Genomic DNA, 14,723 nt, shown 5'->3' with positions numbered 1-14,723 from the left:
ACTCAGCAGGTCAGGCAGCATCTATGGGAGAGAATAAACAGTCAATGTTTCAGGCTGAGGCCCTTCTTCAAAACTGGAAAGGAAGGGAGAGGATGCCAGTAAAGGCGGTGGGGAAAAGAGTACAAGCTAGAAGGTGACAGGTGAAGACAGGTGGGTGGAGGAGGGGGATGAAGTAAGAAGCTGGGAGGCGATAGGTGGAAAACGGAAAGGGCTTGAGAAGGGGCATGGGGGAGCTGATAAGCAGGTGAGGAGAAGAGGCAAGAGGTCTTGCGGTATGTTTTTGAGCATGTATCTCCATATCATGAACAATCTAACCACTCAGTGTTCTTAGAGCGGAAGCACTGAAAGAAACAAGAAAAAAAAATACCGCCAGCCACAGGTTAAACACAGTTTTATTTAACGGCATGGTTGTGTTAACCATAATCATCACAAACACTTAATTTTAATTGCACTTCCAAATCTTTGTTGATTTAAACATTTGCTTCACGAGTATCTCCATTAAAATGCAAACCAGAAACATTGCTGAGAATGTGGGACAAGTCACCAAGACAACAGTAGGCATAATGACACTCAACGTCTTCAGTTTCACAGGAATAGTTCTACAGTTTTACATAAGCCACTATAATCTTGAGGAAGCATTGAGTCACGAAACCTTCAGGACACAGCTACTCTTTTGTTTCCTACTTATCAAAGAAATAATAAGAAACGTTAGGGAATGGAGAAGACCCTCAAAGCTAGTCCGCCATCCAAGATGATCATGTACCTCAAATCAATTTAGCCACCTTTGCTCTATCTTCCTTGATGGCAATACCCAACATGAATGTTCTGAGCAAAGAAAATTATCCTGACAGCATCTATAGTCTGTTGGCAGAAAAAGGTCTGAAACAACTTGAGGTGAAAGGGAAAAGATAGGGGCAGAGATGTGAGGAAAACCTTTTTTGTTAAATACAGAGAGAAGTGATGATCTATCTGAAAGCTAACTGGCTCTATAGGTAGCAGAGACATGGCCCATCAGGCTCTTTCAACTGAATGGATATTTGATAGAAAATGAGGCTGAAGTTGATAGTTGAGTGGTGACAACTGAATTAGAAAAGGCATGGACTTTATGGGCCAAATGACCTCCCTCTGTACAGTGAAGGCTCTATGAAGGTGGAGCTCTTTCAAATGTAAACTTATAGATAGAAGGTATTGCTGGTGTTTCATCCCTAGAGATTACTAGCTCCTTCACTCTTTTCCTTCCTTTCTGACATTTGGACAAAGCTTTGCCCTGATCAAAACAGCAAGCTGCTGGTCTCTGCTATTGTTGCAGGAGCAACCTCTCTCCCCCCAGCAGAAGATGCCTCCGATCCCATGGTATAACCCATCCCCATCCATCCCACTTGCTCTCTCATCAACTGCTCATAAATAGGGTGTCTGTAATCTGGGGAGGACCCGAATGGTTAACTCGTGAAACTCAACACCAGAACATGACATGAACTAGTGAAGGGCTTAGAATCTACATCGCTTCGAACGATCTTGACGGAATGGTGAATGGGGAAGGAAAGATCATCAAATTCTGTGTTCTCACAAAAAGGGAAGACCTCCGAGTTAAAGTTGATCAAAAAACATTAGAGGATGTAGAAACTATTTCTTCTGGTGACACAGTACAAAAGAAAAAGGTAAGGTCTTCAAGAAAAGTGAATTGAAAATCAGGAACTCTTCCTCCCAAAATATGCTTTTGACTAGTTAACATCTGTATGTGTGTGCATGAGAGAGTGCCATTGAAACTGTACGCATGTATGTACGTGCGTGCATATGAGCGTATGTAAGAGTGCGAGAATGTGGATTGTGCTTGGGTACGTGAGTGTGTTTGTAAGAGCCTGTGGTTTAGTGTGTACGTGTAAAATCAGAGTGCAAGTCTGAATGAGTGTATGCATGTGTCATTGTAAGAGTGTATGTGTGAGAGATTGGGTGGGGGAGACTCAGGAGGGGTTAATCAGCGGTAGATGGCAAAAAAAAAATCATTTTAGTTTAGTAGTGCTGTCAAGGATTATGACACCAAGGTGAAGCTATTCCTAAATCAGCCAAAATTTAAATAAGCAGTGGTCATGCGGCTAAATGGTCCATTCCTGTCCTCACAACATGGGTCAAAGCATACTACATCTTTATTTTTCTGGATAGTTTAAGACCGACCATAAACCTCCGTCACCTTTATTTACTTTGTGAACCCAAGTTGCTTCATGGTGAAATGGTGTGATCCACTTCCTCACACACCTCTGTGCACCTATTTTTGGCCAGGACCATCTTGTCTGGAGTGTCAACCTCATAGTTTTCATTTACTATTGAATTCTACGTGACATAAAAAACGTAGCCGTTCGTACACGGTAGGAGAACAAAATTCTATGATGAAAGGGCAATTTTTTTTAATCAACTTCAGTTGCTCATCGTTAACAGAATACGTAGCTCAGCATTACACGAGGCCATTGTTTGTAAAGAATAGAAGATAATAATAAGGAGTAATTCTGGAACTTCTATTTCCTTTCAACGCAAATTACATTTATTTTGGGAAAAGCAAGCTGTTCTAGGGGGAGGAAACATTAGACAAGGAGGATAACTGAAATGTCAACATGAATAGTTTTAGTTAAACATGGATTAAATAGGCACGTTGTTTAATTGAAATTAGCCACTAAGTTGCTTTCCTTGCTAAACCATCACCTCAAAATGCTCATCTGGAAGCAAAAAATGTAGTGATGAAAATTGTTTGCTCTGCTCTGTTCAATTACTCTCAACGATCAAAATCTCACACTGAGTGCTCGCAGAACACAGCGCACATGCAAATAATGCAGGCTTTGATTCTAACGGTACTCTGCAACCTGGTCTTGCTTAATCCAAATGTGACTGGTGATGGTGAGATACCCCAGAATAAACCAGCGCCAAATACTTGGCCTCTACCTCTTACATAACACCCCCTCCCACAAGATAACTTCACAGCACAAAGTATTTACACCAAGGCTATTTGTTACATTCAGACATGAAAGATTGTAGGATCAATTGAAATTCACCTAAGATAATCAAGATTCACTACAAGTTGGAGATGGAATTAATAGTTATTAAGGCTAGAGGCATTGACTATCAAGGTCGTGTTTAGGCAAAATAAATCCCTTAACTGCATAAAACATCCAAATTATAATTATGATTTTGATGCAGCATTTGTAAAACATACACACCAAATGACACACTATATAATTAGAATGCAAATTAAAACTTCTGTTACTAATCCACTTTAGTGTTTTGAGCCCAAGAGTTTCACTTAGACAATAACAGAAGAATTGAGTTATCATTGGAACAGCAGGGTAATTATTTCACACATCAAACACACACTACATAGATTGCTGCAAAAATAAGATAATAAATAAATATATCTTTACTTTGGCTTAATGAAAACACGCATGGGACGGAATGTTCAACTCAAACAAAACCAGGTTAAACTGAATGTTACTGATAATATAACAAGATAAGGTGCAACATCTCTTCAAGTAGAAAAAAAAGCAAACATTCCCAAGACTTGGCCATTATCTGATGATGGGCATAATGACACTTATGGAAGACAGGTGCTTCTTTTGACCACTAAAGATATTTAAATCATGTTTTAACTGGGGAAATTGTGGGGGGCTCAGAATGGGTTGGTACAAGTTGTTTCTGGATTAGAGAACAGGTTTTATGAGGATAGGTTGAGCAAGGGCTTTTCTGTTTGGAGCGAAGGAGAGCGGGGAGATGACTTGACAGTTATGAAGGGCATGATGAGTTGGCCTTCATTAGTCAGAGGATTGAGTTTAAGAGCCATGAGGTAATGTTGCATTTCTATAAAACTCTGGTTAGACCACACTTGGAGTATTATGTTCGGTTCTGGTCCCCTCATTATAGGAAGGATGTGGAAGCTTTAGAGAGGGAGCAGATGAGATTTACCAAGATGCTGCCTGGATTAGGCAGCATGTCTTCTGAGGACAGGTTGAGCGCACTAGGGCTTTTCTCTTTCAGTGAAAGAGACTGAGAGGTGACTTGGTGGGGATGTACAAAATGAGAAGAGGCATAGATCGAGTGGATAGTCAGAGATTTTTTCCCCAAGGCAGAAATGGCTAATACAAGGGAGCATCATTTTAAGGTGACTGGAGAAAAGTATGGGGAGGGGGGATGTTAGTACAAGTGTTTATTACACAGAGTGGAGAGTGTGTGGAATGCTCTGCCTAGAGTGCTGGTGGAGGCAGACACACTAGGGGTATTTGAGAAAATCTCAGACAGCCACATGGATGATAGAAATATGGAGGGTTAGGTAGGAGGGAAAGGTTAGATTGATCTTACACTTGGTCAAAAGTTCGTCACAACATTGTGGGCCGACGGGCCTTTACTGTTCTGTAATATTCTATGTCCTATTAAAATATCAGTTGTGGCAGCCAGAAGCAGGTTTTAAGATTCATTCAAAGAGAAGGGCTGCATGCAGATGTGTGCCCCACAGTGTACCATATCCCAAATTTTAATATTGCATTTCCCTCTACATGTCCTTGAATCATTTCAAACAGTATTATAGTTTGCATATTACTCAAATTGAATTCTAAATAGATAAGAAAGCATAAAAATTAAACAAAAATATTGATCCATAAATATACATATGACTTAACAAAAATATATACTCTCAAAATAATATAATATCACTGGGATTCAGGCTGTAATAGAAAGTACTGGGACTCCAGTACTAAATTATATTACCAGTAACACTTCACATTGGCCTGGTAGTACACCCTTTGCTACGTGGATCCTTTCAAGGGCTGTTCCAGTAAGACATGAATGTACGAAAATTTCACTTGTGTGGTGGCAACATCACCCTGTAGACAGGGTCCAAGACCCAGGCTGGGTAGATAGTCATCGCGGACAATTGCGAGACATGAACAGCAACACACGTCGGATGCCATTCAGGCGGTCTTGGAGAGATGTCATCGCCAGGAATGGAAGCTGAGCCCGGTTTTCTAATGGCAGCACTGCTAACAGCCACCAACACCATCCTGGACCATCGGGACTTGCCTAGGATAGATATAAGCAAGGAGAGTAGTCAATTGAGAGGACGCATGGCTCAAAACAGCAGTGAGATCCCAACCATTCACGAGTCTGCAGTTTATAAAGATGCAATTGTGGCAGTCAAGAGGGAAAACAGAGGACAATCTCTCATTTGATCTACACAGGCTTCTTTCCTCGAAAAAGGGTAAGCTGTGAGCAAGGAGTCTTCAATAATCATATTCAGATTAATTTATCACATGGACATCGAAACACAACACAGCGAAATGCGCTGTTTGCGCCAACAACCAATACAGGTTGAGGATATGTTGGGAGCAGCCCGCTAGTGCTGCCACTAATTTTAATGTCAACATAACATGCCCACAATATTCAGTAGAACAACACAAGCACCAACAATTACAACACAATAAAATCTGCAAAAGAAACCAACAACAGCAAAACAAACCTCTTCCCTCTTGCCAACCACCACCCCCCCCCACACACACACACACACACACACACACACACACACACACACACACACACACAGAGGCCTCTGGACCTCCAATGCCAGGACAGGCCGCCTCCAGGCCTCCAATATCCAGTCTCTGGCTTGGATCTATAAGACCATAAGACATAGGTGCAGAATTAAGCCATTTGGCCCTTTGAATGTCTGCTCCATCATTCAATCATGGCCAATTCTTTTTTCCCCTCCTCAGTCCCACTCCCCAGTCTGCAGTCAGTTATTGCTTTTCCTTTGTACTATCTTACTGTGTTAACGTTTTCAAATGATTTGTAAGATGTTCTGTAAAACTAAGGTAATCTCTCTATCTCGATCTTTGTTACAGGAATAAACCCATTTCAATTCCAAATTCATTACTATTGAGAAAGTGAAAATGGTTACCCAAAGGTGCAAGTTAAATAGAATTGTCAGGCATTTGAAAAGAAAACTGGATGTGGCATAGGATGGAATAGGAGGCTTGATTTAATTAGCCAGAGTGATGTCCATAGTATGACTGGAGATTCTATCATATGCACTGCTGCCACAAAACAACAAAGTTTCCAATATATGTCAGTAATAAACCTGATTCTGATCTACTGAATGCTTTCAGGAGCCTGAAGACACACACTGAATGACTCAGGAACAGCTTCTTTGCCTCCAGCATCAGATTTCTGAATGGTCTATGAACCATGAACACTATCTCGCTATTCCTATTTTATAATTTTAAGTTTTAGTGCTGTACCGTTGCTACAAAACAAATTTCACACCACGTAAGGCAGTGACAATAAACTTGATTCTGATGACTGTTCCATAAGAAATCCCAAAGTAACCATGGATTCCATGCAGTTGCCGGGCAACGCACCTGTATATCAGTATCCTTCCGTGGCATTGGTCCAAAGTGGCTCAAAATTCGAGTCTTCAGTCCTTGCTTGAGTGAGCTAAACCACTTGTACGCTTGATCATAAACTGCGTCGTGCAGTCTGAGAAGTTCGGTATAGCTCTCTCCCTCCATCTGTACACAAAAACATCATGTGGATTTAGTGGGAACACAAGAGAAATCCATCCATGTTCAGATACAAAGGCAAGTGCATTCACCTCCTATTAATACTTTCCATGTGCTTTAAGATAACCTATTAGGATTCAAGTTTGTTTATTGTCTTTCTTCTGTACTCAAGTATAAAGGAAAATGAAATGAATTTCCCCCTAGAAGTCATGGGTTAAGGGTGAAAAGTGAAATATTTAAGGGGTATATGAGGGGAAACTTCTTCACTCAGAGGGTGGCGAGAGTGTGGAACAAGCTGCCAGTGGTGGATGCGGGTTCAATTTCAATATTTAAGAGAAATGTTGTACATGGATGGGAGGGATGTGGGGAACTGTGATCTAGGTGCAGGTTAGTAGAACTAGGAAGATTAATACTTTGGCAAAGATTAGATGGGCCAAGGTGTTCTATGACTCTATGGTTACTCTGGATCGAATGCAGCATTAAAAAAAAATCCGCTAAGCATATAAACACAATAATAAAAAAACAATAAATATAAATACATAAGATTACCTGGAATATGTACATAACTCATCGTACATACCATGAAGTGATACTAGGTACAGGAATGTCTGTACACAGGGTAACCAACAGGAAATGATAAAGTAATGGTAATGAGGATTGTGCTGGGGTGCATTAGTTGGTGGAGGTGTTGATCAGCCTTACTGCTTGGGGAAAGTAACTGTTTATGAGTCTGGTGGTCCTGGTGTGGATGCTACATCCTGTAGCCCCCTCTCTGATGTGAGTGGAACATACAGTCCCAAGCACGTGGGTGGGATCCTTCATGATATTGGTAGCCTTTTCTGGCAAATCTAAAAAAAAATATTACTTGTGAGAAGGTATCTTTTTGTGGCAAATTTTGGTGGTGTGAGGTGCACTGCCTGAAGAGGCAGTGGAAATAATTTCAACAGTAATTGTTAAAAGAGAACATAGAAAGGATAGCATTTGTAGGGCTATGGGGATTGTGTGGGAGAACATCTGTTCGTAAGATTTATGAGAGTGTTGGCAAGTCCAGAGGGTGTGAGTTACAGGGAGAGATTGGCCAGGCTGGGTTTGTATCCCTGGAACAAAGAACAGTACAGCTCAATACAGGCCCTTCAGCCTGGGTCTTTATCCATAGGGTGCTGACCTTTCAACCTACTCCAAGATCAATCTAACCCCTCCCTCACCCATAAGCCTCCATTTTTCTTTCATCCCCATCTCTACAGGGATGAAAGATGTCTTCTATATTCCTTGGAAGTGATGGACTTGGGGCTGGGGTCTGGCCAAAAGCCAAGTGGAGTTTATTGTCAATGACAAGCACATTGAGGGACAGTACAATGAAATATTTGTCTGCAGCAGTACTGTAAGCAACACACAGAATATAAATCAGGCACAAATTAAAGGGCAAGAAAAACATTCTTAAATCTGTGGGAGTTATCAGGAAGCCCATCTCAAAGAGTTTGGTCATCAGAGCACAAGATAAAACTTCTGTCATTTTAGAGAACAACTGTGAAAAAGCATCACCTTCTCATCCTCGAGGTATTCAATATCAGCTGTACTATAGCCGTCCCTCTCACTCTGGTGTAAGACCTTAAACCTTCGTCTGCCGATTGTGTCCACCACCGAGCGTCCATCTGAAAATAACTCCACGCTTCTGACCTCCAGCATACAGCCATAGTCCGCAAAGCTGCACAGGATGAAAGGAATAGTTACCAACAGTGTTCGCAACCACTATTGGGCAGGAGGCCTTAGGACCCACACTGCAAAGTTCAGGAACAGTTATTGTCCTACAACCATTAGGGTCCTGAACCAGCGTAGTAACTTCACTCACCTCAACTCACTCCACAACCTATAGGCTCACTTTCTAGGATTCTACAACTGATGTTTTCAGTATTATTTATTTACTTTTTTATTATTTGCATGATTCGTCTTTTTTGCACATTGATTGTTTGTCAGTCTTTCATTGTGTGTAGTTTTTCATAAATTCTATTGTATTTCTTTACATTCTTGGAATTACCTTCAGGGAAAATGAATCTTAAGGTGGGATATGGTGACATATTTGTATATTGATAATAAATTTACTTTGACCTTTAACTCAGGGGTCACCTCTGAGACATTAAGGCCTCTGGTTCAAGCCGCACTCCAAAGACTGGAGCAAGTGGACTTAGCAAGTCTGTTGCAAAGTCAAAGGTTCTTCCGTCTGGATAGCATAGTACAACCAAGGCTGCGGATGCCTGCTGAGGTGCTAGTAAAAGAATGTATTGTTATTTTTATGAAGGAGACAGGGGAGTTACCTCCAATGAGGACATATCTAAGACAGATTATTAGGTTATCAGCATGTGCTGCTTATGGGAGCTCCCTGCTTCCCAGCTACTGTGTTTTCCACATTAATCTTCAAATAGTCAGCTCAAGATGTTGGCCTTCATTATCAGTTTCCTATTCTATCTCATACCTGTGTAATCTGACCCTTAATTTTAAGACCTGTACCCAACAGCCTACAGTATAATAAGGGACTACTTTATGTATGTGTGTGCCGAGTTTGATTTCTGCCAGTAAAGAACCATGAACCTTAGCTCCTGTCTCCAGCATTTTTATTAATAGCATTGTTGTGTAAGTAGGCCACATACACAACAAATTGGCGACAAGGTTAATGAACCTACATCTTATCGGAACGCCGTGTTTTAGTTGATAACAACACTCGGAGGAAGAGCGCAAGGAACGAGCCAAGGAGGAGGCAGAGCGAGGCCACGAGTCCGAAATGAAGTGGGAGCACAGCCGGGTTCAGGAACGTTGGGAGATCAAGAGACACAGTCGGAGCCGCAGCACGTCCAGGCGAGACCACAGCTGACGCTGACCCCTAGGGGCTGTGGGTCTGCCTGCCCCAGAAGGGAGATAAAAAGAAGCGACACACACATCTAGATGGAGTGTGCTCGTGGTGTTAGCAAAAAGGACACGTGAGTCAAAAAGGAAAATAAGGGGAGAACAGGGCTTAATTAACATAACAAAGATGGCAATGATTGGAACCATTATAGCATTTGATAGTGGCATTGAAGACTGGGCAACTTACATTGAAAGAGTAGAGTTATATTGTGAGGCTAACGTTGTTAATGATGAAAAGCCAGCGTCTTACTCAGTACTATGGGAGCAAAAACATACAGCCTGCTACAGAGCTTGTTAACCCCTGAAAAGCCAGCTGACAAAAAGTTCAAGCAAATAGTAGACACTCTCCAACAGCATTAAAACCCCAAACCACTGGTCATTGTTGAAAGATTTAAATTTCACAATCTGAATCAGAGCACAAATGAAAGCATTTCTGAATACTGTGCTGAATTGCGCAAATTATCAGAACATTGTCAATTTGGAGCTGGTCTATCGGACACATTGAGGGACAGGTTAGTGTGTGGCATGCACTGTGAAACCACACAGAAGAAGCTTCTGTGTGAAAGAGACCTTACATTCGAGAAAGATGATCAACGAGTAATATGGATCACTCCACAGGTGGCGGACGTGAGACTGAAAAAGGAGTTGGACACAGGCTCAGCTTTAACAGTGATTTCTGTACACGACTACAAACGACTGTTTTCTCACATACCTCTGAAACAAACTAAACTACTGCTAAAGACTTACACAGGACAGAAAGTGTGTCCCAAAGGTAAAATTAAAGTGACAGTGACCTACAGAGACAAAACACAGCAGCTGAACCTCTATGTACTGAAAAATGGAGGACCACCGCTGCTGGGACGTGAATGGCTCAGGAAAATCCAGTTGGATTGGTACACCATCAAGGCATTAGATGTGTCAACAAAGGAGGGCAGCTCAGTGGGGAAGTTGTCCACAGCTCTCCTCTCACCCATTGTCGACTATTACAAATGAGGAGGAGGAGCTAAGCAGCATCGACGATGAGGATGAACACAGTATCCGGGGCCGCAACTTGGATGAAGATACAGAGGATGCAAGGGAGACAGATATTGCCAATAAGCAGGATGATGAAGACTACCTGGAAGTAAAAGAGCAGATGTAGCAGGAGAAATTGACATCTCTCAAAAGACAGCTACAGCAGTTACAGGAAGGCACTTTGCAGGAGTATCAGAAAAGGATGAATAAACTAGATCAACAATACAAGAAAAGAATACAAAATGCAGAGCTTTTTCTGCAACTGAAGACAGAACAAGTGGAAAGGAATTATATTAAAGAGAAGAAAGCAGCAGTGAAGGAATTTGAAGATAAAAGGATTGAGATAGAAGAAAAGAAAAAGATGATTGAGAATGAGAGGCTAACAATGGAACGCACTGGAGATTCTTTGTAGGTAAAGCCAATAATGACTAGGAAACTAAGGACACCTAATGATCCTGTTTCAATTACCGACAAAAGACGAAAACCTGCACCTGCGCAGTTAAATTACCTGTTAACAGATGAACAGATAATGGAAGATCTGTGAACTCTCAATAAGCTTAAATCTCCGAAAAGACCAGCACCTCCATTCAAACAGAACAGCTTTCGCACAAGGTAAATCACGAACCAATCATTTCCTCCATTGAGAATCATACACTTAATCCTTTGCAGGAAAGTTTCTTTTGCCCGTACATATTTTGAATCCTCAGCCAATGTGTCTTGTTTTTCACAAAGAAGTTGGGAAACAGCATCAAAACTGAGGCAAATTCTGGCAACAAATTGTAAGTTTTCTATTGTTGTATTTTCACACTTGTGCTGAATGTGCATCTGAAGGAATTCTCCCTCTTGAGCCAGACAGATAGCACTGCAGGTAATCCTTAATATCAGCAAAACTGTACTTTAACAGCAGCTTAAGAACAATGGAACGAACAACAGGATTTCGACCAACTGTGAAATCAAAATGCTGAACGATTACTGGTAAAGTACTGATCTTTCTGTGAGTTATTAGTTTGCCCCGACTTTGAATAACTAGCAGAGACAGCAGATCACCAACCACTTCTTTGTTGGTGGCAAGTCATCTTTGAAGCAGACCATGGAAACCGAATCTATGAAAAATGCATCACACCTCTTGCGAAATACAACTAATTTTGCTACAGCTTCACTTATTTCTTCTGTTACTGCTGGTACATAATCATCACCTAGAGAAGTATGGCACAGTGGGCAGAGTCGTTGTCCTGACCCAAGCCACCGCTTTATACATTTTAAACAGTAAAAATGATCACATGGAAGCAGGATGGGATTGTTGAGTTCTACTAAGCAAATTGTACATTCTTTCAGATCATACCTGAAGAACAGACATCCTGCACTATTTTTACAGTCCCTGAGGACCTGAACCACAGCCCCAAAGAGCCCTCTGGATCTCACATAGAGTTACTGTTCAAACACTTTGCAAGTTGACCAGCGTAGAATGCAACCTTGTTCTCCAATTTATCATGTATTACTTTAACTCCCAAAATGTCACAAAAAGTGACAGCATCTCCATCTTCTCCTGAGCATCTTCCCAGCATCCCTGCTGAACCACCAGCACAAAGATGTGAAGCACGAATGGAAGATGGAAAGTTATATCACGATAAGAGATGGTATCATAAAGGTCAGGCTATCTATTTGGAATCTAAGGAGAATACGAAGATTGGCTGTGTAATTAGCTCAGTTGGAACAAATGAGATACGGGTAAGGAAGGCAAGTGATAGCACAAAGATGCGTATATATATATCTAGGACAGCTGCACAGAGGAGTCTTCATGATACGGAGGTGATCGGCTTCCTAGAACTCTAAGAAAGTTGGAGGCGCACATCTTCTTAACTCCCTATGCTCAGAGGTCAACTTTTCATGACTTTTATATAGAAATCTGTATTAAAACAAACAAGTTTATTGACAGACGTTACCCGGAAAGGCAGAGAAGGCCCCCCAGAGACTTGAGTTATAAATGGGTCTTAGACCCCCTTAGACCAGAAGTAAAAAAAAGGCTTATTATAATTTGATATTATTAAGTTACTAAGTAAACAAATGTTAGGCATTTGTATGTTAAGGGTAAACATATTTGTTTAGCATAGTGCCCCAGTAAAAAAAAAGTTGATACACTATTAAAATAAAAGGGGAGGAGTGTACTGTATAGCCTACAGTATAACAAGGAACCTCTTTATGTTGTTAGTAACACTTCGTTGAATGCGCTATTAGGCACGTATTGATCTGTATGTGTGTGCCGAGTTCGGTTTCTGCCAGTAAAGAACCATGAACCTTAGCTCCTGTCTCCAGTGTTTTTATTAATAGCATTGTTGTGTAACCAGGCCACATACACAAGACCCATGTCTTTGAGCCATATCATTCTGAAGCTTAATATGAAATGATATCATACGGTGATCATCCCTCTGTAGACGATCCTGTGCTTTAAGTAGTTATCCCTGATACCATACTCATTAACAGATTTTAAATCACTTCATTATAGGAAGGATGTGAAAGCTTTAAAGAGGGAGCAGAAATGATTTATGAGCTTGCTGCTTGGATTAGCCAGCATGTTTTACGAGAATAGGTTGAGCGACTTAGGGCTTTTCTCTTTGGAGCGAAGTATATTGTGAGGGATTTGATATTGGTTTATTTATTGACATACAGTGCAGAATAGGCCCTTCCGGCCCTTTGAACTGCACTGCCCAGCAATACCCCGGTTTAACCCTCGCCTAATTATGGGACAATTTACAATGACCAATTCACCTACCTCGGTACACTTCTGGAATGTAGGAGGAAACCAGAGCACCTGGAGCAAACCCAGGCGATCACAGGAAACAAACTCTTTACAGGCAGCGGCAGGAATTGAACCCAGGGTCGCTGGTACTGTAAAGCATTGTGTGCATGAGGTACTGATAGAGTGGACAGTCAGAATCTTTTCCCAGGACAAAAATGGCTACTACAAGAGGGCATAACTTTAAGGTGAATGGAGGGAAGTATAGAGGGGATGTCAGAGGTTGGTTTTTGTTTTACACAGAGTGGAGGGTGCTTGGAACACTCTGTGGTACAGGCAGATCCAAAAGGGACAGTTAGGAGATCCTTAGACAGGCACATGGATGATAGAAAAATGGAGAGCTTTGTGGTAGGGAAGGAGACAGATTCACCTTGAAGTAGGTTAAAATATTGGCACAATATCATGGACCAAAGGGTCCGTTCTGTGCTACAACATTCTATGTTCTAAATTCTAACCAGTTAAATTTGGACCAAGTTCAAAGACCCCAGCATTGTGCAGTACCTTTGTTTTCATAGTCTTTTAACCATGTGCTATCTTGCAGTGTCTACAATGTATGGGTAAGTAATTTTCACAGTGTTTTCTTCTCCTTTGTGATCCATAGCTGTAACTACACTGATCCCAAATCCTAATTTTCTGCACTATTGCCTTTATCACATTGTTTATTGCCTGGACTCCTCCAACTCCACTATCTATCTTTCCTAAAAGTTAAGCTCCCCAGAGTAATTAATTTCTAAAACTTAGCCACATTTCAGTAATGGCTGCAGGAGCAAACACATTTATCTGCATTTGTTCCATTCACCTTTACATGCATACTGTGCAAGTTAGGAGCTTGGCTGCTGAAGCCTGCTTCGCCACTCAATACAATCATTACAGTTTTGACAGTAAACATCACTCAGTATGCCAACTTACCCCTGGTTACCTTTCACCCTCTGGTTTAGACAGAGAGCATTCCAGCACAGTACAGGCTCTTCAACCCACAATGCTGTGCCGACCTTTTAACCTACTCCAAGATCAATCTAACCCTTCCCTCTCACATAACTTTCCATGTTTCTATATTCACATGCCCATCTAAGAGCCCCTTAAGTGTCCCTAATGTATCCGCCTCCACCACCACCTGGCCGGCCATTACACACACCCACTGCTTTGAGTAAAAATCTATCTCTGTCATACTTTCTACCAATCACGTTAAAATTTTGCCCCCTCATATTAGCCATTTCCACCCTGGGAAAACAACTCTGGCGATCCACTCTATCTATGTCTATCATCTTCTATACCTTTATCAAGTCACCTCTCATCATCCTTCATTCCAAAGGGTAAAGCCCCAGCTCGCTCAACCTATCCCTATAGGGCTTGCTCTGTAATCCAGGCAGCATCCGGGTAAATTTCTTCTGCACTCTCTCGATAGCTTCCACATCCTTCCTATAATGAGGTGACCAGAACTGAACACAATCAAGTTTACCAAGTATCTATCTATCCCCATCTCAGAA

The 14,723-nt window shown here is 41.4% G+C and overlaps 1 protein-coding gene across 1 annotated transcript in view; it reads right to left on the bottom strand.

The window, feature by feature from the left end:
• Nucleotides 1–374: 374 nt before the first annotated feature.
• Nucleotides 375–14,723, bottom strand: part of LOC134353162 (LON peptidase N-terminal domain and RING finger protein 3-like) — a 67,083-nt gene continuing 52,734 nt past the window's right edge. Inside the window, exons 10-12 of the mRNA XM_063061142.1 lie at nucleotides 8,073–8,235; nucleotides 6,390–6,539; nucleotides 375–5,055 (exon numbers count right to left, since the gene is read on the bottom strand). Coding sequence (XP_062917212.1) covers nucleotides 4,897–5,055; nucleotides 6,390–6,539; nucleotides 8,073–8,235 — 472 coding nt within the window. The 3' untranslated portion in view covers nucleotides 375–4,896. The remainder of the gene's footprint in view (nucleotides 5,056–6,389; nucleotides 6,540–8,072; nucleotides 8,236–14,723) is intronic.

This window comes from Mobula hypostoma, chromosome 10, assembly GCF_963921235.1.
Source record: "Mobula hypostoma chromosome 10, sMobHyp1.1, whole genome shotgun sequence".
Classification (NCBI taxonomy): Eukaryota; Metazoa; Chordata; class Chondrichthyes; order Myliobatiformes; family Myliobatidae; genus Mobula; species Mobula hypostoma.
This window is presented reverse-complemented; position numbering and strand designations above follow the sequence as displayed.